General features: G+C 34.8%; 2 protein-coding genes across 3 annotated transcripts; one reads left to right on the forward strand and one right to left on the reverse strand.

Annotated features, from left to right (window-relative positions):
- Positions 1-595: 595 nt before the first annotated feature.
- On the reverse strand, positions 596-15311 carry ccr10 (chemokine (C-C motif) receptor 10). Its single transcript, XM_084102303.1, has 2 exons — positions 15173-15311; positions 596-2329 (listed from the first exon to the last, which is right to left on the reverse strand). The coding sequence occupies exon 2, from the start codon at positions 2325-2327 to the stop codon at positions 1053-1055; it is 1275 nt and encodes a 424-aa protein (XP_083958429.1). The 5' UTR covers positions 2328-2329; positions 15173-15311; the 3' UTR covers positions 596-1052.
- On the forward strand, positions 13395-25726 carry LOC311075144 (receptor activity-modifying protein 1). 2 transcript variants are annotated; one of them, XM_084102324.1, is made up of 6 exons: positions 13395-13532; positions 22802-22837; positions 23445-23507; positions 23586-23615; positions 23704-23833; positions 24901-25726. In XM_084102324.1, the coding sequence occupies exons 2-6, from the start codon at positions 22807-22809 to the stop codon at positions 25142-25144; spliced, it is 498 nt and encodes a 165-aa protein (XP_083958450.1). In that variant the 5' UTR covers positions 13395-13532; positions 22802-22806; the 3' UTR covers positions 25145-25726. The 2 variants fall into 2 exon arrangements, with proteins under 2 accessions (XP_083958450.1, XP_083958449.1); XM_084102323.1 differs by lacking the exon at positions 13395-13532 and adding an exon at positions 22390-22530.
- Positions 25727-25841: the final 115 nt, after the last annotated feature.

Raw genomic sequence — 25841 nt, forward strand, 5'->3', positions numbered from 1 at the left:
ATGCATGAGAAACAAACTGGAACAGGCAACAAAGTTGGCTCGACGTTTGATATTTGATTTGTTTGATATTCGGCCTCGAAAAAGTTGAAATTATCAATAATGGTGTGTATCATGATGGTAAAAAATGGGTTTATGTAGGCTATGTAGAAGAGAACACGTTTTACTTTAGTGTCAGTTGTAAATTGCCGAGGTAAAATTGAGTTAAGTCACTGCTATCTTTTTCAGCCTTAATAAACCTTAATAAATATCATTTATATTAGTTTATGCCAAAGTTTTATTAGTTTATCCAATATTTTATTTCTTCACTCAGATTTCACCTCAAGGTGGCGCTAACATGCTGATAAAATGCCTGCTTTAATGTTTTAGATATTCAAAATAAATAATAAATAAATAAGCTAGTAACAAGAATTAAGTGCTCAAAGAAATTTATTTTCATAGATTTCCATTTATTTCAACTCATCATTATGAAATCATTAGAAAAAAGGTTAATTTATAGCTATATATATTCTCTCTCTTGCAGTTTCTGTCAGTAGCAGTGAATACAGGTAAAGAGAAGATACAGAAATGAGATTGAAATAGTAGAGAATAACACATGTACAACAAAAGGATTTATTTTAATGGTTAAAAAATGTGTGCACAATTTATTTACAGCAATTGTTTTTTGGATTACATAATGTCATAATGTCCTCACTTGATAGAATGAAAAAGCCTTTTTTTTACCCAAAAGAAATGCTCTGCTGTGAATCATTTAATCTGTCTGTGTTTGCTGACGTGTCTTTGGATGGTGAAGTTTCAGAGACACAGTGCTGTTGTTGGAAGTCTAAGAGGAAAATGAAATGAAATGAAAAGAAAAATGGCTGAAATTTATAAGTTGGTATTGAAACCTAACATTCTTAGTCTAACATAGAAACCTTAAAATAGAGAAAAATACATCAAAAAGCATACATCATGAGCCTCAGTAAGATTTTAGATATATTTTTAGCTGTGAAAGATTTTTTTTGTGCACATGCACATTGCATCTCATTATGGTTTTATTTCAGATTGTCTGATATCTAAGTCAATTGATGACACCAGCTCATGACCGAAGTCCCTTTCCCAGATATAGTTGTGGGAAAAGTGAACGTTTGGGCGTTGTTTGCGGCAGGTGTGTCCGGGGCAGGTGTTTTCTTCACGGATGGGTAAGTAGAGGAGACGGGTGAAAGCAAGGTTGCAGCCGGAGAGGACGGTGTTACAGAGCTTCCGTTGTCATGATGAAGTGTTACATGGGACACACACGCGCACACACACCCGGCATGCTTCAACAGCCTGATGATGTCGTTTCGGAATCGGACGCCAACCAGCGCATACAGCAAAGGGTTCAGGCAGCACCTCACGTAGGCCAGATTGCGTGTCACGTTTTCCTGCAGGTGGAACCTGGTCCACTCGTCGCAGAGTTTCGGTGTGGGTGTGAATACTTTAAACAGCAGCACCACAGTGTACGGTAGCTGGAAAACCAGGAAAAGAACCACCAGCAATGCCATCAAACGCAGGGTCCTCTGTCTACGCCAGCATTTCCCACCGGCACGGATCAGCACGCGTCCGATCGCACCGTAACACACCACCATCGCCACGCAAGGGATGCAGAATCCTGCGATCTTCGCTATCTGGGCCCACAGCTTCCATTTACTCACTTCATCGCCCCAAACTTTCATATCGCACAAGTTTGAACCCATGTTAGTGTCTATGGAGCTGAAGCGCAGGTCTGGCAGGCTCAGGAAGACTGAGGTTACTGTGACGCCTAACGCAGACAGTGTGCTGTAAAACAGCGTGCCGGAACTCATCTTACGCACGGCTTTGGTGCGAACCACCACTAAATAGCGATCAACGCTAATACACGCTAACAACAGCAGACCGCAGTAGGTGTTGATGGCGTACATGCCACGGTTTAGCTTGCACATGGCCTCTCCGAACTCCCAGCTGCCGATCAGCGTCTCTCCCGTCTGTAACGGAAGAGTCAGCAGAAGCAGCATGTCAGACAGAGCCAGGAAGAAGAGGAAGACGTCGGTCATGCAGCGTAGACGTAGACGGCGGTACAGGGCGAAGGTTGCAATGACCAGCCCGTTTCCAATTACACCTAAGATGAAGACGATGATGAAGATGGTGGTCTGGACAGCAGTGATGGTCAGCTCCTGCTCTCTGCTGGCTTCACAAAGCTCTGCAACGTCAGTGGAGTTGTCATCGGTCAAGCCAACTTCGTTTTCAAATTCAGTGTAGTTGTAAAACCCATAGTCGATAGTTAGGCCTGCATATGACATGAAATCTTCTGTAGTTGAATCAGAGCTCGCCATACCTGTAAAAACATGGGAGAGAAGCGGAAACCGTTCATCAGGTGTGCTTATTGTGTGGAAGGTGAACCATATAAAGCCTATTTACATGAATTTCTAACGCCTCTGAATGATCAACGTAACGTTTTATAAAAGAAACACTTCGTGCCTTGTGCGCTCTCATTGGTAGTTCATACTTTTTAGGAAGTATAAGGCATTTTAGTGTAATTTCAAATATGTCTACATTTTTGCTTGTTTATAAAGTAAAAGTAGCAGGGGCGTAGAATTTAGTAGGGACGCTAGGGACGTGTCCCTACCAATATCCAGTGACACTGATATATCCTTAGCAATAATTTCGATCAAAACTTAAAATATATTTATATTGATGTCCCCGTCCCCACCAATTTCAAAATCAAACCTATGCCACTGAAAAGTAGGAATAACTTTTATATTGTTGGTAATATTTCAAGATGAACATTTAATGGACAAAACAATTTAGATTTAGCCTACTTGATTATCCATTATTCCATGATCTGTAATAATAATTAAAAAAATGTGAGTATCAAATATGATCCATCAGGCTTTTAAGGAATGTGTATTTGTATCTCTTAGTCGTCATTTTATCACACTGTTTATTACACTTGACTGTGAGCTCATTATTCTTACTAAATGGGCCATTAAAGCCTATGTTACTCAAACACACACACACACACACACACACACACACACACACACACACACACATATACATATATATATATATATATGTATGCATATGTGTGTGTGTGTGTGTGTGTTTGAGTAACATTTATAGTGATATATATTATATATATATATATATATATATATATATATATATATATTTATATATATATATATATATATATCACTAAATAATTAAGTCTAATTTTAAAATATTTTATGTGTTTACTCTATTAAGTTATATAAACAAATGCATAGAATATATATTTTCTGTATTATTTGTCATTTAATTAATAAAAAAATAGATTTTGTGTATGTCCCTACGTTCTGGTCAACTCTGTTACCTATGTAAAAAAAAAACAACAAAAAAAACTCCAAAGCATTTGTAGAAAAAGCACGTGACTTGCACCAAGTGATGTCACTTCCTCTGGCAGGAAACTCTGGAAAGCAGTGAGGTATGTCATTTTTCTTCTCTCATTAATTTGTACAAAATGTTTAGGATACATCAATAGTATATGAATTATTTGTCAAATCTGTTATTGTGATATTGCAGTGAATCTCTCATTCACTTTTTAAAAAATGATAATATGGTGAAAACCCCCCCATACAATTCTGTTTTTAGACATGCCATGTGGTATCTGGTTTGATGTTAGCATTTTGAGCTAAAGCACAAAATGGTGGAAAATGTCAACTCTGTTACTGTCAACTCTGTTAGTGGTTTAAAACGTTTAACCCTAACAGAGTTGACAATGATTAGAGTCAAATGTACCCAATCTCATTTAAGCATTTTGCATTATTTTACATTTATTATGGATTCTAGGTCAATTTACTGTAAATGATACATTTGTTATATATCATTCCAGGTTAAGGAAATGTAATAATAGGCAGATGAAACTGTCAGCAGAAGAAAGGCAACGGCAATACAGGGCACGGCGAGATTTCGACCCTGTAAGGAAGGCAGAAAACGTGCAAAAAGATAGAAATAGATGGCACAAAAGGAAAAATGCAGGGCAGACAAGCAGAGTGGTCGATCTGGGTGAAAGGGAGAAAATGTACAAACGCAGGTATTGGAAAGAGGTGCAGAGCAGAAAAGCAGAGACTTGGAGAGATGACACCACCACAAAGTCCTGAACCAGACCCTGAACCACGGATATCCAGGTAACATTAGGTCCAAGAGTCTATAATTATATAACGTTATGTATGGTAAGACATGGGTAGATCGAGGAAAGTTAAGTTCTTTGTTAGGATTGTTAACAAATAACTTTCAAAGTATTGTGTCTTAATGGTATAATCAATTTGCGTAAGTTTTTTTTTATACACATTTTAATTAATGGTGCAGATAGGGGTTAGGGCATAATGCACATTTAAATACTAAATAAAGATTTTTTTTCTATGCAAGAAAAATATGAATATAGACTACTTAAAATTCAATTTAAATTTAAATTTGTTTTTATATTTTCAGACAAAGAAGGTCAGGACGAAGACAATTAAAACGTCAGAACTCCAAATTATACAGAGAAATTTAAAATTTAAAGATTTTGCTGAAAAAGAAAACAACCTCTGTCCGAAAATACCAGAAATGCCTTCAGAGACTGACGTGTGTCTGAATCCCCTCGTTCAAAAACGTGGAAGCAAATAGGAAAACAAAGTCTCTGCTGAGGTTAAAACAACTTGTTTCAATCTCTTGTTTCATAATGCACTGATAGATAATATCAGACAAAAGTACCAAGACACTAAAAAAGAAGAGTGCGTCAGATTATATCACGAATTGTGTCAGGAAAGATTATAAAAAATTACAAACTACTGAAGACAACACAGACCTCACTTGGTTTTTCAAGAAAGCGGTTCGGGAACCAAAGTGAACTGATTTTTCAAAGAAGAAAATATCGATCAACACAAAGCAAGCTCCAAAAGAAGGTACAGGAATTATTTTTGAGAGACGACGTCAGTCGCTTGACTGCAGGAAAAAAACAAACCATTACAAGAGGAAAAGCAAAAATGCAGAAAAGGTTTGGTTTGGTTTTTCTTTTATTTTGAAGTTTAGTCATAGTCATGGTTCCTGTTTGTCTTGTTATCCCGTCATGAGATCTTGTCATGTGCTTCCTTTGGTTCATGTTATATTCTCATTGGTTCTTGTTTGTTCAGTTGTTTTCTCATTGGTTCATTGCCTGATTGTTCACAGGTGTTTCTTGTTAGTCATTAGTCTTTAGGCTTGCTCGACTTGAACCGGCGCTGCACAGACCGATCGGTGAATGACATCAAAGTACCGCGAGAGAGATTAGAGAGCAGACGGCTCTTATGCTTTTCAATCACTCTCGCGGTACTTTGATGTCATAAACCGATCGGTCTGTTCAGCGCCGGTTCAAGTCGAACAAGCCTTTTGTGTATAAATAGCCTCCATGTCACCCATTATATTTAGTCTAGCTTTGCTCCCTCGAACTGCTGTTGGGGAGTGTCAAGTTTGTTTATTTTGTTCATATTTATTTGAGTAAAGCTGCACTGTTCTCATTGCAACTAGACTCAGTGGACCTTATTACACTGGCAGAAAATGTTGTTGTTTTTGATCTTTTAACTATGGGTGGTCAACTCTGTTTTTAATGTCAACTCTGTTATGATTAATGTCAACTCTGTTTGTTTAAGGTTTTACTTAAAAAAAATATCATCATGTGTTTTATTGTTAACAAATTTATCAGAATCTTATTAGCATAACTAGTATTCTTACTACATGGAGTTTTAAAAGATTTCATTCATTTTTAAAGCCATGCTTAGAGAAAATGCACACAATCTTGGCAACTTTTCAGTTAAATGTGTTGATATTTTTACTCCAAAACAAAAGGTCTCTATCTTATTATTATGCTTAAAGTTGCATTAATGGATGAAAAGACAAAAGTTCTCTTACACAGAGATGTGTTAAAAATGACACATGTTGTGTCAGTTTTAACACATGTAGTGAGTGTGCTCAGGGACAACACATGTTGTGTCAAATTTAACACAATAAATGTGTAAGTCATTTTAACACACAAATTGTGTCATTTTAAAAAATAAAGCGAAAGGGCCAGATGCAAAAATATTAACCGTTTAATCAATAGTCGAGGACAGAATGCATGTGCACACAAAGTACAAGACAATGTTTCAAGCTCAATGACTGGACAGACTCACTGTACTGGACATTATTCAGTTATTCCCGCGTCAACCCCTAACTGATAATGCTGCTTTTGACAAAAGTTCATGAAGAGATAACAGTTAACTGAGTTTGCACTTTGAATATAATTAAAATGTAGCAACTGACAAAATATTGTATATAAATAACTTGTATTTCCACTGGCCTGTTAGTTTGAGAACATAGCAAACACTGCATACCATTCACAGTGATGGTGAGTGTCGGCACTCAAAATGATGAGTTGAAAACAACACAACCTGTAAAAAGAGATGTTAAAAATTACACATGTTGTGTAGATTTTAACACATGTGGTGTGTGTGCTCAGGGACAACACATGTTGTGTCAGTTTTAACACATGTAGTGTGTGTGCTCAGGGACGACACATGTTGTGTAGATTTTAACACATGTTGTGTAGATTTTAACACATGTAGTGTGTGTGCTCAAGGACAACACATGTTGTGTAGATTTTAACACGTGTTGATTTTAACACATGTAGTGTGTGTGCTCAGGGACAACACATGTTGTGTAGATTTTAACACATGTAGTGTGTGCTCAGGGACAACACATGTTGTGTAGATTTTAACACATGTAGTGTGTGTGCTCAGGGACAACACATGTTGTGTAGATTTTAACACATGTAGTGTGTGTGCTCAGGGACAACACATGTTGTGTCAAATTTAACACACAACCTGTGTCGATTCTTAACACATCTCTGTGTTTATAAGGACTACACATTTTGTATTACCTTTAACACAACTAATGTGTTATTCCTCTTACACAGAAGTGTGTTGAAGCCTTTTACACACTAATGTGTTATAGTTACACAACTTGTGTCAGATATGCGTCACATGTGACTAGTCGGTGTGTATTTGCCAGAGTTACTTCCTGTGTTTTTACAACTGAGTGTTTGGATGAACACTGAAACATATTGTTAACTTGTGTTTATGGAGTCCAGTGACATTTAATAAAGAGTTTGTTTGAACATTTTATTAGCTGGATGTTTTAGACATTATGAATCTACATAGACAAGCTCTTATTGAGAATTAACAGAGGTTTAGATGTTGATGTTTCATTGAATGTGTTATCTGAAGTCACCAGAATCGTGATTAATGGCTCCTTTATTTGAGCTCTTGACCCTTTACTCTTCTTTTAGTATTTCTCTGGCTGCTTTAACTGTATTTTAATAAAATACATTTGTTATGGCGAGTGAAAAGATGATCAGATGTTTCTTGATGATGTTGTAATCAGCAAGTGCTGATCTGATCAAGTTTATGAGTATATGGATGGTGCACATTTATTTTATTTATGTGCTGTTAGTTATAATGATCTTGTGACACTACATCATGCTGTCCAGCAGAGCAGAATAATAAAATAAATGTTTTCTGAAAATTTTAATCTGCAGCAGAAATTAGTCAAACACAGACCTCAAGAATCAGCGCATGAATCTCAACAATGGTGACAAACAAAAAGCTTCATGCAGCAATGCATGCTGGGAGTCATGGATGAGATTTGCACTATGGTGGCACCCAGCATGCATTGCGGCATGAAGCATTTAGTTTGTCACCATTGTTGAGATTCATACGCTGATTCTTGATATCTGTTTGATACCTTAGACTGTAAGATTCTGTACGAACTGTGTATTTAAAAATTAATTTTAAGCTAATTGCATTATGCTAATCTTTTATGTATTACACTCATCTTTGAAATATTAAACTTTTTCTGAGCTTCTGCTGAACAATCTTACATGTTCATGATGATAATATTATCATCTGAGCATATTTTTCTCATGATTTTTTCTGCTGTTTCAAATGCACAGATTAAATACACATTTACAGCAATCAGAGAAAACTAATGTTAAAGAGTCAAGGGTCAAGAGCTCAAATAAAGCTGACACTAATCACGATTCTGGTGACTTTAAATGAAACATTCAATGAATCGTCAACACCAAAACCTGTTAATTCTCAATAAGAGCTTCTGTAGAGTCTGACAGAAATAACGTTAATCTGGTTATTAATAACAAGTGAAAGCAGCATTTGAAAAAGACATTGAAAAAGAGGCATGGTGTGATTGGCTGAAAAAAAAAACACCCTTTAAGTTTTCATGAATTAAGATTTAATTTATTTATTTGCATATATTGCTTTATTTATTTTAGAGCATTTTATGGGATACCATATAAAATATACCTATAATTTTTTTTTCATAAAAACAAACTCTCCTCCACCCAGTGCTATTCTATCCAGAGTTACATTTTAACACACATTGGGTCTCATTCATGAAACATTCGTAAATATACGAGTAAATATGTGAGTGATTTGCGCGTAAAGAGACATTCCCGAAAATTCTTCTCCTGATTCACAAATACTTCGTAAACGTCAGATTTGATAGTGAAATGTGTGTGTGTGTTAATGAATTCCAATCAGTCGTAAATGGGACGCGCGTGCACGCTCATTCTTAATTACCATAAATCCCGCCCATTAAAACCGACTGACAACTATATATGGGCATCATATTATGACACGAAACGAAGGATTTCAACATGTCTTCTCAATAGCGAATGAAGAAGAGAAATTTCTCAGATGCAGAAATTGAAGTTTTATTATCAGAAGTTCATTCAAAACGCCATATTTTATTTTCAAGCATATACGGCGTATCAGGTCCTAAAAAAAAGGATTTTTTAGGTAATACCTAAATGCTTTAGGTAAAAATGCTTGGCAGCATATTACAGATGCAGTTAATGGAGTTTCATCTGTTAATCTGTGACTTGCGGACTTGTAAAAAAAAAAAAAAAAAAAAAAAAAGAATAAACAGCTTGAATATAATAAATAAATAAAAATAAAATAAAAAAAATACTTGCGGACTTGTGTTCCGTTTGCAGATGCTATTACTGGCTCTCGTAATAAAAGTAAAAAGAAAAACCGTATGTAATTACCATATAATATTTTTTTCAAAATGCTGTGTAAATATGTAGCTACCCGATTACGGTGAATTAAAATGCAGCCTTATTAATGAGCAAAACGTTCGGATGTTAAACGCACTATTTACGCGTGGCTGGGACCAGGTGTAGATTTCTTTCGTACCAACTAACATTTGGGAAATACGAACATTTTAATGAATCCGAAATTTACGCCAGAACCACTTTACACACGATTTACACAAAAATTCGTTCTGCTCGTGTTTCATGAATGAGACCCATTGTGTGTTAAAAATATACACAACATGTGTCAAAATGCCATCAACACATCTTGTGTGTTGTTTTTTAACACATCTCTTTTTAGAGTGTAGGGATGAAAGGTTTTAAAATTGTTACATTTGTTAACTGTATATATTTGACCCAATTTGTCTATAACAGAGCTGACAGATTTTTCTGTTAGTACATTGATGTTCAGTATTAATATTTTAAATCTTACAAGTTTAAGATCAGCAAATATTCACTCAAAAAAAATGAACTAGGAAGGTTGTACACTTTACATAATATATTTATATTTAGTTTACTTATAATAATTGTGTTTGTTGACTTGAAATGTTTTTTTCTATTAAGGTCCATGTCTCAACTTAACAGTACAAAATCCTAACGTGTTGTCTAAACACAAACCATTTATGTTAAGTAAAAAAATTCTTACATCCAGAGGGTGGCAGTATAGTGCGACGCCAACTGCCATTTTGCCCTAACTTAATTTGATTGTGTTCAATCTGCTTAATATGTAAAATTTAAGTTTACTTAATCCGTTTGTGTTGGATTAAATGAATGATTTGTGTTGCATTAACTGAAACTGGGCAGTGCTTGTTAGTTCCCAGCATGCTTTGCATATGGTTGAATTAAGAGAGAATAAATGTTAAAATTAAGTGTTATTTTATGTTTTTTGAGAAAATGAGAAAAGGGGAAGACTTGATAGTGTGTAATTGTGTTTAATGTTCAATTACGTTGGAATTATTAGAACCATTTAAAATACAGTGGGTTACCATTGTGGAGAAGTGTGGAACATTTTGTTTGGCTGTGGACTGATTTGGTTACTTTTAACTGCTTTGGTTGAAGGAGCATGTAAATCTTAGCATTTAAGATGCTAATATGTGCTACTGCTAGCAAATAGCTAGCTATAGTCTATTCGTTTAATTATGTGTTACTAAAATAAATAAAATATGAATGGGTGAATGAAAATAACAAACGCATAAGTTGAATGCAAATTAAGTAAATTAGTTGGGCTGACACTATTAAATTAAGCTGTGTCCAACCATAGTAAATAAGTTGAATCAACCTTAATAAATTAAGTTGACCCAACGTAAGTACATTAAATTGGAATAACAGAATTGCATAATGCTGAAATAAAGCAAGTTAATCATGTGGAAATCATTTCCATGATTTTTTTATGTTCATTCAAAGAGTTATTTTTTTGAGTGTTGAAAATGTTGAATTCTGATTCTATGAAAATAAAAAAGTTTAACAGAAAAAAAAGAAATCCTATTTTTTGATTTCTTTCTCTTCTTGAAATGTAGGGGAGTCTGGGGACAGTTGCAACAGGGGATGGTTGCAACATGTCATTTTTCTCCAATCAGAAACAAGCTAGAGTGATGACACTCGTAGGCCCTGTCCCAAATGGCACACTTCATGTGCACTTTCGGTCTTGTGGACTTACAATGGCTGCCGCGTGCGCGTGCCGTGTCCGTTAAGTCCGTGAGACCGCAGTGTGTCCCATTTGTCATTTGTCGATCTCAGAAGGGTGCTTGCGAGCGCCCCCATGTGGTCGATTTGCGCCCTTGATGCGCACTTTTGCCGCGGGCTCCGCAGCAGACTTCTACCCGACAGTCAAAGCGGCATTATGTCACGAAAGTGCGGACTCAGAGGAAGACCATTTGGCCATTTGGGACAGGGCCATACTGCACATACTGAACAAAACTTGTTTTGGAGGTATGAAAGTAATTTTTTTCATGAGATGTAGGCCTATTTTTGTCATACTGTCCTGACATTTTGTATTAATTAATCAAAACTTACTTAGTTTGAATTATTGTTTTGTTTACTTCTAAGTGACATGGTAGCATGTGTCAAAGTCAGTGTGTTTAGCAGGCGTATGATGTTCTGTCATGGCTGATGGTTCCGTCAATTCATGCACGGTTGCAACAAGTTATAAATTGCATGTTTAATAAAAGTTTGTTGCATTGCAAATTTTATTTAATTCTTTCTGTCTGACACTGAAATATGGAGAGATTGAATAGCATCTGTAATACCCGCACACTGAATCTATGTAGGCCTGTTCTACACATGAACAAACAAAACTCAATAACTGTTATTTGATAAATATGACTAAATAAATAAATAATAGGCTACAATAATATTATTGTATAAATAAATAATACTATAATATTATAGTAGGCCTAAAACAGTTAATATTTTCAGAATTCTATGCTCATTGAGACAAAAAGCTTAAGTTAATTAGTGAAATTTAAGGTAGGGGAGACCGGGGACAGTTGCAACACTTTTTGCATTTCTCTCAATTACTCAGAGACTATTTGGACTAGACCAGCCAAATTTGTATATATTAAACTTGCATCTTTCTGCTAATTACCCATACCATTTAAAGATGATTATATATGACATATCGTTCACAGTATTTATTTGAATGGAAGAAGTCAGATGTTGCAACTGACCCCAACACGGGACAGTTGCAACACAACCCAGGGACGGTTGCAACATGATTAAAAATACCTTAAATTTCACTAATTAACTTAAGCTTTTTGTCTCAATGAGCATAGAATTCTGAAAATATTAACTGTTTTAGGCCTACTATAATATTATAGTATTATTTATTTCAATAATATTATTGTAGCCTATTATTTATTTATTTAGTCATATTTATCAAATAACAGTTATTGAGTTTTGTTTGTTCATGTGTAGAACATAGGCCTACATAGATTCAGTGTGCGGGTATTACAGATGCTATTCAATCTCTCCATATTTCAGTGTCAGACAGGAAGAATTGAACAATTTGCAATGCAACAAACTTTTATTAAACATGCAATTTATAACTTGTTGCAACCGTCCCCAACCCTATCAGCCATGACAGAACATCATGTGCCTGCTAGACACACTGACTTTGACACATGCTAACCATGTCACTTAGAAGTGTGACAAACAATAATTCAAACTAAGTAAGTTTTGATTAACTCATACAAAATTTCAGGACAGTATGACAAAAATATATCTCATGAAAAAATGTACTTTCATACCTCCAAAACAAGTTTTGTTCAATAAATGCAGCAGCAGATGTTGAATATGTCTACTGTCTTCTTGGTGGGGGGAGGGTCTAACTGTGCATGTTCAGTATGAGTGTCATCATTCTAGCTTGTTTCTGATTGGAGAAAAATGACATGTTGCAACCATCACCATGTTGCAACTGTCCCTGGTCTCCCCTATTTTTAACAGGTTGCAACCGTCCCATGGTTGTGTTGCAACTTTCCTCTGGGTTGGGGTCAGTTGCAACATCTGGCTTCTTCCATTCAAATAAATACTGTGAAGGATATGTCACATGTAATCATCTTTAAATGGTATGGGTAATTAGAAGACAGATGCAAGTTTAATATATACAAATTTGGCTGGTCTAGTCCAAATAGTTTCTTTGTAACTGAGAGAAATGCAAAAAGTGTTGCAACTGTCCCCGGTCTCCCCTACCCGCAATTCTGGAATGACCCATGTCTTCATGTTTATTCTGGTTGTTTACACGTAGGCTACATTTAAACAAATAATATATATATATTGAACATCTAATAGAGTCTTATATATTTGTATAAGATTCATTAGGGGTTTTTTTAAGGAAAAAAAGAAGACGACGACAAAAATACTTTTTCTTTAGAACTGCATAAAACCATGCTAGAAAAACAAGATCGTAAAGTCGTGCGGCTCACAGTAACAACAGTAGGGCTATAGTTACCCGCGCGCACTGGAGACAGATGTTTCAGGGATTAAATGTCACCTTTAGTTTCAGGTGTGTTTTTGTGGTGAATGGGAGCACGCAATATCTATGATAAAAATCTTTAAATAACGTCTAAAGTGAAATTGTACTCATTCCACTACTCATCGCGTGTCACAGTCAGACAGTCGTTGGCGTGAATCTGCCACCCCGTTCGTGTTTTCAGTCAGCATCGCGTGCCAACGCGCTTTAAAACTCCATCACGAGGAACGGGGTTTTTATTTGAGCAGAAGTGAAGATAAAAGAGCAGAATGAAGTGAGAGATGTTTCTGTGGAGAGACAGGTTTCTGTGGAGAGACAGGTTGCTGTGTGTGTGGCTCTCTGCTTGTGAGGATGATGAGGATGATGAAGAAACTCAGGACTGCATCAGATGTTAAAGCCTATGGCTATTCCGCCTCAGAAACAACCGTAAGCTATCAAACATTTACCAAATCAAAACAATTATGGATATAATACATGGAAGGTGTTTTCATAAACAGTGCTTTAAATAAAATGCACCACTTTTTTACTCTTGAGTTTGCTTTTGAAGGTGTGGATATTGATTAACCGATATAGTGGCAAAGTTATGATGCTTTGAATTTGTTTGAATGATTCGTAAGTTCAGTTTAACAGGTTTAATATGAACGTGGTGCCCGCTAAGCACATTCTATAAATATATTAATTATATTTATATTAATACAGTCATGTAGGCCTATAAATGTATTAAATGTCTTGGAGGAGCAATGCAATGTAATTACACTGTTTTTGTTTAGAAGCTATGGCAGTTTTTCTTCTTCTTTTTTTGCATTTATTTATTTTGCATTTATATTTATACTAAATGTTTGGGCTACTGTTTTTGCTAACACATACAATAGGTTTATAGAGAACCTACAGTTTTTTGTTGTTGTTGTTGTTGTTGTTGTTTTACTGTGGTAGTGAAGAGCCATGCATGGTTACTGAGTTACCATGATCTACAAATGTATGAAGAACAATGGTCAATTTTAATGAGCAAATAAAAAACAGAAGCAAGGGCTGCAAGCAACACTTCTTAACTCCTAAAATTGTGTGGCAGTTAAATAATGTGATTTTCAGAGAGAATTATAAATGTACATATTTAAATATATATTTTTAATAATTTACAATTTTTATTAAACGCTTGCAAGTCTGAACCAAAATATCAAGATATTTTATTATTTCACATATGATGGTGAAAAGTCAGCATTTTATCAGTTGCAGCAATGAAAAGAACGGGACAGAAAAAGTATGTTTTAATATATAAAAACATGCACATTCATCTCTGAATACAATTTTTTTTTGTAATAGTTTTTGTCATAATTAATGAACAGTGTATACATTTTTATTTATCATAAAATATTTTATCGTTCTATTTTGTGCTCTGTAATTAAAGTATTAACCCTTTAATGAGCAAACCTGGTAAAAATACAGTAACAAAAAATATTTCTTTGCAATTTGTAGTTAAGACGTGAACAATGATTGTTTATTTAATTATTATTAGGTGCAGCATTTTTTTTAATTTAAGTCAGTAATTATAAAAACAGTATATCAATCTTTCTGCATCGATATAATTTACATTCAAGTCAAATATTTTTTACTAAATGTGGAGGAAAATACATTTTAATTTATATTTGTACATAGCCTATATATAAATACATATATACACATACGTACATAATGCGTTAGTATACTAAACCATAGGTTCTGTCAAAAAAAATCATAGACATGAATATGATTGTTAATAGGAATAAAACTATTAACGACCAATATTATTAAAATATATTTATTTGAAATGGAAATAGTATATGTCTGCAAAACATTTTTTTTATTTCAGCATAAATCACAGATAATAATGCAGAATCAGTGTGAAGAAATATCTATCTATCTATCTATCTATCTATCTATCTATCTATCTATCTATCTATCTATCTATCTATCTATCTATCTATCTATCTATCTATCTATCTATCTATCTATCATAATGCTTAGTGTGCGTGGACATCTGTTAACTTGACAAGTTTCAAATTCAATAGGACAAACCTGCTTTGACTCACCTCTGAGTGCAGATCTTCAGGACCTCTTGTGTTATGAGTCTCTTCTATGTAATTCAGACCTCAGTGGTTTGTATCTGAAGGTCTCTGTTGTTTGGTGGGCAAGTATCACTCTGAGAGAAGGATGCTGCTCTGCCTATTTGGGCTTTCACTTCTTTGTTTTGCTGACTTTGCATTGCCCCAAATATCACACCAAAACATCCAAAGCACAAAGAAAGGCGATAAACTTCTCAGAAGGAGGCGTGTTTAAGTAAGGTTGTTGATTTCTTGATAGAACACCCTAAGATTGATGCAAAAACCAAAATATCTGTAAAACTTAAATAAGCACAGTGGTGATATCCACATTAATATATGCACATCTTGTGTCATTTCATGCCATCGCTGTGCATGTTGCACGTTGCATTGGTGTCTGTCGACTTCCGTTCGGGACGTTTTATAAAGTTTTTCTTATCAGCAATCTGAACTTGCTGCATCAAATAATCTGTAATAAGCAGAAAAATGTAAGACTGGAGAAACTGGAAGAGAGGGCTACTCTCTGAGAAAACAAAGGAAATTAACATTTGACCTCTCTTGCATTACCATCCCCATTCGAGGCACGATCACACTTGAGTTGATCACGTCCCAATGTACACATCATTCCCTTCACCCATCCCTACCTGAATTCACCCAAAAATCTATATGGTTTAATATGAACAATTATCACACAGTATTATACATGTTTGGTATCATTTGAAATGTCTCAGTGTGACTGGTACAAAGATCGCATTCCCACAGAAGTAAACCAAAAAGGTAATAAGGTGTGGAGAGTTTAGAGATATCTTGTTAACTGCTAGTAAGTCTGGGACGGTGATTAATGCAAGTTCCCACCGTGAACTCATGTTTACATTTGAAAAGAGGTTTCTGCCTTGGTCTGAGTATTTAGGGAGATGCTGAAGAAGGTTCAGCTCGATTTGTAACTCAAATCAGCCCGTGATCCGGAGTGTATTTTATATATGTATTTTATAATGTCAGGTTCGCATCTTCTCTCTTTATGCCAGAGCATTTGACGTTTTGTATTTATTATCTTTGAACTGATTATGAAATTGGCATGATACATTTACCTGACATAATAAATTGTTACATTTGATTTTTTTCCGACTGACTCTGAATTTGTCTTCCCAAGTAGATTAAACGGATTTGAATGTTACCGCAAGTTTACATCAGTTACCGCGTCAGATTAGTGATGACTATTTGGCACTACTTCAAGTGTACGTGGTTCGCAAAGACAAGAAGTGAATTTCCGTTTAGTAGAGCAAAAATGCTGTGTGTCACCTCTGTTTTAATTTAATGTTACTTTAGATAATATAATATAGGCCTATGTGTCTGTGTGTGTGCGTGTGTGTGTGTATAATTAAATAAATAAATTATATATGTATATTTAACATTATTTTCCATATTAAATATAATTCACTGACATTTGCCAGCAGATGTTTGGTAGCAGTTCATTGTGAGTGACATGTATTTGACATCTGACATTATGCACGTTTGGCATGAGAGATGTTTGTTTAACTGGTCTGGATCTTGGGTTGGTCTTGAGTTCAGCAGAATGTCATACTGGTTTCCCAAAGCTCAGAGACCATGTAGGGTATACTGTGGTTACATTGTAGGTTTTAATCAGTGGAAACTGAGGTCAACTCTACAAGAGTGTATGAGCGCAGCAACAAAACACCACAACCTTTTAAACTTGTAAACGAGAAGCATTATCTTTGCAGAACAAAGTAGGTAAAGCATTCTATTCAGAAACATAATCCATGGGTTATTTGAGAAAATTCTAATAAATTTCATTTCAGTTCAATTTTTTTGAAATTATTTACTTTAGGTAAATACTAAATACTTAACTTTTGTGGTAAGTATATATAATAAGCTTAATGTTCATTCAATTGGTCAGTATCAAATAGTGAATGTTTTACTATTTAATCAATCACTTAATTTGCAATAATGACCAGTTGACAGAACATGATCCCTATCCTGTTTGTGCCTTTGAGTTTGTGTGTGTGTGTGTGTGTGTGTGCGTGTGCGTGTGCGTGCTTGTGTATTTTTCAGTTTTCAGTCTGGGTAAATAGTGAAGAGTAGAGTGAAATTCACATGACTCTCAGATGGCACATCTTCTCTCTCAACCCTATCTCTCTCTTTCCCACCCATTTCTCTGTTTTGTTTTCAGTAGTTTGTGGTTGGCTTGGTCGTTGATGGGTACAATGTTTACTTGAAGCACCGTGCACAGCTCATTAGAAACACACACACATACACACATGCATTACATTTGACCTTGTTTTTTCTTGTGGCAGGTATTGGATTTAATTTAGGCTGCAAACTGGTGGCATGAGGTTTTCAATGTAAATGACTGCTCCGAGAAGTTTAATTTGTACAATATGCTAGCATCAAACTTTATGAAAAGCCTTAATGTGAGGAGCGCTGTTGAAGCTGCTTATGGTGGCAGTAACCAGAAAGGCTGCTAACTAGGTTTTAGAGTCAGTGTTTCGATAACGACAAAATATACTAACATCACACAAAAGATGAAAAACTAAACTTTCATTTCGACATAATCATTTATAAAGCACTCGTACACTTTTGAATTAGGCTTTTTTATTGCAAAATCCTTTTTTTATATATTGTATATATTTCTTGCTTTAGGCCTATGTGATTTTAATCTAAGTTGTGTGTGATTGCGATCAAGTCACTAGCAGTATGGGTGAAATTAAATGAAACACTGTGCATTTTGTGCAACCGCTTCAATGCTGTTTCGTCACGAGGTGCGTTATCGAGTGGCACAGGAAGTATGCTCACTTGGTGCAACTGGACAAGTTAAAAAAAACAGCAATGACAGTGCTTGCTGAATGTAAATCTGTACTCAGATCAAGTAAATTCTGCTGGAGAAAAAAGATTAACTTGTTTTACTTGCTATTCTGAAGGGACCTTTAGGAACTTTTATATTATGGAGCTTTTTATTTTATGATTTTTATATTATGGAGCTTTTATATTATGATTTTTCTGATATTAATTATTATGTGTGATGCAAACCAACAAGCACATCAGCAGGTTGGATAAATGCTTTTTTTTTGTGTGTGTGTCCAAACACATGATTTTGTGGTTCAGACCAATTTACCCTCTTTCCAGAAATACATAGTTTTATTGAATGTCCCGTGAGGGTTTGTGTCATCAGTCTATAAGATTACAACAACAACTCTGCACAAGACTGTGTAACTGTATAAGACAATTATTTTTAATATAACTCAACACAACGTAAAGCTATTATCTAAATAGATAATTGTTGCAACGATTTTAATTCATTTTAATGCATGGCAACTTGACATTTTAAGTTCATTCAATACATTAACATAGATTAATTCAACTCATTAATAGATTAATTCAACTCAAATGCAAACATTTTTCTTTCATATTTGTTAGTTTTAGACACCTTACAGGTCACCAGATAAGCAAAATACGCGAATAAGCAAAATTGCCTACAACTGCGTAAAACGTGCCCACATTTGGCTGGTGGCGGTTGTTAATTTCACACCCTAGAAGGATACTATGTTTTCAGATCAGCACTTTTACTTATGCTGTGTTTTTCATTTTAAGTTTTTTCTTTTATTTTTATCTTGTTTTTGGCCATGGACAGAGCATTTCCTCACAGAGACGGGCTGCTGGATGCATTTAGACATGGACACATGGGACTGTTTGCGCAGAGTCCTGGATGCCATTCAGACAACTGTGCCCATAAAAAGGATATTGATCAGTGTAGGGCAGCTTTTTGTGTAATATGTGACAGGATGTGACAGATGTTTAGTAGTGGCAACACTGCCATACCAGCTATGGCCCATTTCCTGTGAGTTACTGCAGAAATGAGTCCTGTTGCATTTGACACTTTACCAGTGTTATTTGCTTCATGTCAAAAATCACAGTTTACAGCAATGATAGAGGCAGGAGTCTGCACAGTTATCCATCTAAACAACTGAGAAACAAACCAAAAATAGACATAAACAACTAAATTTATATGTAACGCTAATGGTTATTTGATTGTTTTGTCGTGAAGACTTTTTAGGTATTATAAGATCTAAATAAACTGATGTCCAAAAGTCTGATACCACTAGTGAAAATGCTTCTGTTTTATATTTTATTAAGTAAAACACTTTCCTCATATTATATTATCAGTTTAACAGTAAATTAGTAAAAAGCAACTGTGGGGTTATGCAGGGCTCCCTCTTAGGACCATTTTTGTTTTCAATTTATAGGTTAGCTCTTGGATCCGTAATCCGGAAACATAATATAATTTCCACTGCTAAGATATCCAATGATCTTCCAAGCTTAGATTTCCTCCAAGCATGCTTAGCAGATATAAAAACTTGATGGCTTGACATTTTCTGCAATTAAATACTGATTAATCTTAAAAAGTTGTGATAATCGGTCAGATGGAGCATCATAATAAGGTGTTCCCCAATATTCAGCAGGCAGTGAAAAAATTGGGTGTTTATTTTGACACCAATTTGAATTTTGAATATCACATTAAGTTGGTTCAGTCGTGTTCTTATCAGTTATGACATATTTCCAAGGCGAGGCAGATTTTAAGTTTTCTACTTTAAATCTACACATTTTATCACTGCTTCAATAGGACAAAATGCCACTGTCACGAACTAGGTCTTGTAATAATATTACTCCAGTTTTAGCTTCATTGCATTGGTTCCCAATTCATTTTAGGATTGATTTTAAGATATTATTATTGACATGTAAAGCACTACATGGTTTGGAGTATTTAGCAGAACTTTTAAAACTTTATTAAAGTTAGATGTCTGTGACAGAGCTTTTGCAGTGAAGTCTCTAAAGTTAATTTAAACTTAATTTTTTTAATAAATAAATTATATTATAAATATTATTCTTATTAAACATGAATTTGAGAATTTCTTTAGTATTTTTTTTATCTCATACGTTTATATATATTTTTTAAATAAATACATTTATTTCAGTTTATTTCTAGGTTTAAATACAAAAGAAAATCTAAAATCTAAAAACTTTTAGTGTAATTTCATACTTTTAAACCTCACCATACTTGTTTTTGATGTAATGATCAGCCACACAAATCTATTGAAAATATTTATTTAAAGTTTTCTTTGAATAGATTCATCATTAGAGTGGGCTTGTTTTATTTATTTGGATTAATATGAACAAAAATTATACATTAAATCTCTTCTTTTGATTTGTTGACAATATAAGACCTTGTAGATAAAGTATGTCAAGCTTGTTGCATGTCTCCCGTGTGTTCAGAATAACGATTCTCCGCAAAAAACATGCAACCTCACACAAATCAGCCGCATAAATATAGACTCCTGGGTTTGGAGATCCCCTGACGGCACATCTTGAGCGGATGCAAAAAAACACAAAAAATGAAAATGAAATTCTGTGTTGAATGTTCTTGCGTCTTCTTGAATTTATAGTTTATTGCATTACATCATGTATGAAATTAGCTGTCCATTTTACTGTTTAAAGCATAAAAGCAACACTTTGTTTCTTCATTTCTTCAATTTTTTTCATTTGTCTAGACGTAGGGTGAATTTAGGTTGATTGGGACACTTTTTCCTTTAAGATGACGAGGAAAAATTGTCTGAATTCACCCTAAATATTAACCAAAAATATATTTTCCACATCACTGGAATGGCTTAGTCCTTCGCCTTCAGCTAAATTTTGTCCCATACATGCATTGCATTTCATCATGAGAATTAGCATCTGTCAGCTGTTCAGATCTATAAATACATGCATTATGCGAAATGTGTTTTTTTCTCTCATAATTCACTTAACAAACAGAGGTTTATGGGAAGTGTGTTTATTTATATTACCATGATGATAATGTTGGATTACTCTGACTCTCTGTTACTGTCACTGTAATGATGATTTCATTATGATGGAAAGCTTTATTTATCTCAGAATACTGTGTGAATATATGTACGGGAATTTGGTTAGACATAAAAAAACAATTACTGTTCATTACATAACTTATTTTTATTTCCGTCAGCAAGAGAATGAAACTAGCGGTGGCTACAGCATAACTGCCAGCACTATTAATGCACTGTACAGTTTAAAGACAGAAACTAGGGAAAGGTGTCAGTCTGAAAGGAAATATAAAACAGCAAAACTCTAAAGTTTGAGTCACACTCCCAAACCACAAGAGGCCGCTTACACTGAAATTGTGGTAAAATTAAATTCTAGTGCAATAAATAATTCACAGATCAAAAGAAGTGGTCTTCAAGAGATGTTTATTTCTTTTATAATACAAGCTTTCACAGGCAAAAGATATCATTTACTAATGCTATAAAATAGGGAAAGTAAATAATAAAAGTTGATTTATAGTCATTTGTCTTAACATAGCGGAAACAAAATGTGTCTCTGAAACCCCGGTACAAAACTTATAACATGTTAGCCAACATGGGGGCGATTCTAGGTCGGAAATAGAGTGCATTTACCACACTGACACATACACGCTTAGCCAATCGAACGATAATCAACAATCATATAGAATACATGTATAACCGCACTCTTAGAAGAAAGGGTTCAGTCAGGCACTTCATATATGGTGGTTTCCATCATGGGGATCAATTTATAGAGTTTGTTTTAATTTTTATTTTTAATTTTGATACAAATTTCATCAGTTAAGCAGATCGTAAATATATTTTTATCACCAAAAAAACCCCAAGCTTTTAAACAATCAAAATCTTTCTCCTTATTTAGAACCTTTTTACCATAAAGGGTTCTTTAAATCTGAGTCTAGAACCCTTGGGTTCTATTTTTTTAACCCTTTTTTCTAAGAGAAAAACCAAATGGCCAAGTTTTGCATTGAATGCTAATGAAACATATCTGATACTAAAACATATACTTACATCGTGAAAGTTATATTGAAAAGCCATTTGAAATTAGCGGTAGGAATCATGTAATCCTATAATTAAGTATAATTTCCACTGTCCACTGAGAAAACTCTTGTCAGGGTAGGAAGGCAATTGCTCTGGCTCCACTATATGCACACACAAACACTCCTGTTTCCAGTAATGGAGCTCCTAAGAAATGTCTCATCTCAAACTATCCATGAACTCCGAGAGGATTGTAATGGGTGGGGTGTTTCCTTTAGCCACACACACACACACACACACAAGCACAGTCTCCCTGTGTTCCTCCCCTCTTTTGTTTCTCCTGTTAAATGCTCCAGCCACAGGAAAGTCACGTCCATTGATTCACTTAACAGCTCACTCACTCTGTAGTTGTCATTCTTTATTTGTCTTGCACTATGTTTTACATCTCTGGACTACTTTTGCTGTTGCTGGATCCATCTATGACCTGTGGTAGGAGATCTTCAGTCTAAGATCTAAGATAACCCATGAGTTTACCTCAGAATGAACATCTGACAGTGATGCCATCGCTTTTGGACATTCAAGATGTTATCCAGGAGACATGAAACCACATTACAAGCCTTTCTTTTAACCATTGACATTTGAGCTACCAAACTACCAACCTGATTGCATAAGAACAGATTTATCATAAGAAATTGTAGTGTTAACGAATGTCTGGTAGCAAAATGGATGATCATTAAAATGCTGATTTCTATATTCTCAGGTCAAATGACACAAGATAACAGAACAGCTTCTGGAGGTAAGGGACCAACTACATTTCTCAGTTATTTCTCCTAGACAGAAACAGAGACCTTTGCTTAAATCTCCTGCTTCTCACTTGCTCTTCTCAAAAATCTCACGTCTCAATGTTTCAAATCTGTAATCGCATGTGAGATATCTCAATATGAACTCAAACATTTCTTTGATATGTTCATTATATATCTCTATACTCTTAGTGCATAAATATCTCATTTTTTAATTTAATTTAAATCATTTTAGGATGAGACAAAGATTATAATTTAATAAAGTCTGATGAGCTATGAAAAGGGAACATCTGAGCAATAAGATATTTCTTGTTTCTTTCTGATTATAATTTGGATGAAATAAAATTGACATAATCCATAAGATGTAAATTGCACTCAACAGTGTGGCTCTTGGCGCACTAAATTAATCTAAAATTAAAGTTTCTGTCAAAAAGATTTTAATTCACAAAGCTGGATTTGTAATTACAGTTAAAATTGAACACTAATGTATTTTTTATTTATTTTTTATATAGCTCTTAAACACTTTTATCCATTATTCACCCTATATTGAAATGCATCAATTATAGAAATAGAAAATGATCCTTAATGTTCTTTTTTCTCCAGAGAAGAGTCTCAGAGTCCAAACTGAAAACACACAGAAAGAACTAAATGTATCTTTAAGCAAGGGTACGTAATGTCAGCATTATTTACACCTTCATCATCTCATCGCGAGCACATTCATAATCAGATTTTTCACTCTTTCAGAGACATACAACGTCACGTACGAGGACAACGGTAAGAGAGTTTTGTGACACTTTAGGGAGTATGTGAGCAATTAGACTTTAATGATCGCTTGTGTCACTATTAAATGAATCTCTTCAAGACTTTCTCTACAGTCACTGTTATGAGGAGCAGTTGATGAATTATACCGAGAAACTGTGCTGTGTGACTTTCAATTACGACATGAGTGCACTTGGAAAAGAGAACTGGTGTAATATGGAGATGGTGATAAGGTAAGCCAGAGATTATTCACCTGTGACTTAAAATGACAAACTACACCATATTTCTATATAAACTGATATTTCAAAACCAAAGGAGCTGCAATTCTGAAACATTGCTTCGATGATGCTTTGTTAATTTATTAAGCAAGGATTTGATCTGTTTACCGTCATGCTTTTGTAATTTTCATATGCATTTTTGATGTTGCTTTGAAAACCATCACATTGAATCTTTTTATTCTGCCTCGTTGTGCATTGCTTTTGATTGCTGTGCAACACATTCTAAAATTAACGTTTCTATACAGTGCTTATCTTCTGCACAAGCGCTACTGAGAAATGTGAAATGCGTAGCTACATGGCATATACACAAAGAAAGGAAATGGTCAGAGAAACAATTGAAGGATGTGTGGGGAAGAGTTGAGCTAATCTTGAAACCTGATTGCTAACTATGAGACTGAGAGACCTTCTGATCCATTAAACAATGAGAGACGTTTCCGTTTTCTATACGTAAACATAGATAAGAGTGTGTTTTTATTGTGAACCAGAGTGATTTGAGTGATTTGTGCCACTTATGGACAAATGCACTTTGTAGTGCAAAAAACGGTACTGCAGACTTTGTGCACTTTGTGTAGTGCAGTCAGTAAAGACTTTTATACTCACCGAAACTGCATGCATTTAATCAAAAATACAGAAAAACAGTAATATTGTGAGATAGTATTTCAATTTAAGATCAAAGCTGAATTTTCAGCATCATTACTCCAGTCTTCAGTGTCACATGATCCTTCACAAATCATTCTAATATGCTGATTTGCTGCTCAAGATCTAAATTTCTTATTATTATCAATGTTGAAAATAGTTGTGCTGCTTCATATTTATGGGGAACCCGTGATACATTTTTTCAGGATTCTTTGATGAAAAGAAAGTTCAAAAGAACAGCAATTATTTGAAATATGTCACGTTTGATCAATCCAATGCATCCCCCCCATTCATTTTTGATGGATTCCCGTGTGTGTGTGTTTGTTTGTTTTTGTACAGAAACTCTGTCACACAACTCACTTTGTATCTCTTTCTCCTACTTCCAGAAGCTACAACGAGTTAACTGCGTGTATGGAGATCGTATCCTCTGCTTTAAAATGCTACTACCCTAATCGTGTGGTGGAGCAGCTGTTCGTCAGGATGCATCAGCAGTACTTCAGTTTTTGTAGCAATGAAGAGGATTTATCTGACGCACCGGCTGGAGTCGTGCTCGTAACCACGCTGCTGCCCATCCTCCTCATACCCCTCATAGTGTACATTGTGGTCTGGAAGAGTAGTTTAAGGGACTGACTTTAGCAATTATCCCCCAGCTTAAATGAGTTAAAGTGATATTTCACTCAAAAATAAAAATGCTGTCATCACTTGTTCACCCTCATGTCATTCCAAAACCTGTATGCATTTCATTCTTCTAAAGAAGATATTTTGAAGTTGATGTCTGAACCCTAACATTCTTCTAAATATTTTCTTTTGTGTTTTGTAGAAGATAAAAAATAATACAAGATTGGAAAGAATTGAGGGTGAATGATGACCCAGTTTTCAGTTTTTAGTTGAACTGTCCCTTTAAAGTCAACTCGCAAGTGTATAAATTCATGTGCGTCATGGTGTAATTATTGTAAACAAAAGAGACGCAGTGGGTGTGTGATTTTTGGACACACTTTTGACTAATAGTCTGATTTATGATCATGATGTAAATATATTGTGACTCTGAACTATTCATTCTGAAAAACAGAATACCCTGCTAGACTTTATTCAGGTGATGTATATCAGTTTACAGCTATTGATACAATTTGTAAATGTATAGCAACTCGGTCACAACTGTAAACCTAAAAAAACATTAAACAAAATTCTGGGGGACACTTTCCTCTTTATGAAGCCTGTATTTAATGCATTATAAGAGTATTAGTACATTACAATGCATGCATAGGCATATGTAATTATTCTCATGAATATATATAGAGTTTATATATACAAGCATAATATAATTATA

This window comes from Abramis brama (genome assembly GCF_963993115.1).
Source record: "Abramis brama genome assembly, chromosome: 24".
NCBI lineage: Eukaryota > Metazoa > Chordata > Actinopteri > Cypriniformes > Leuciscidae > Abramis > Abramis brama.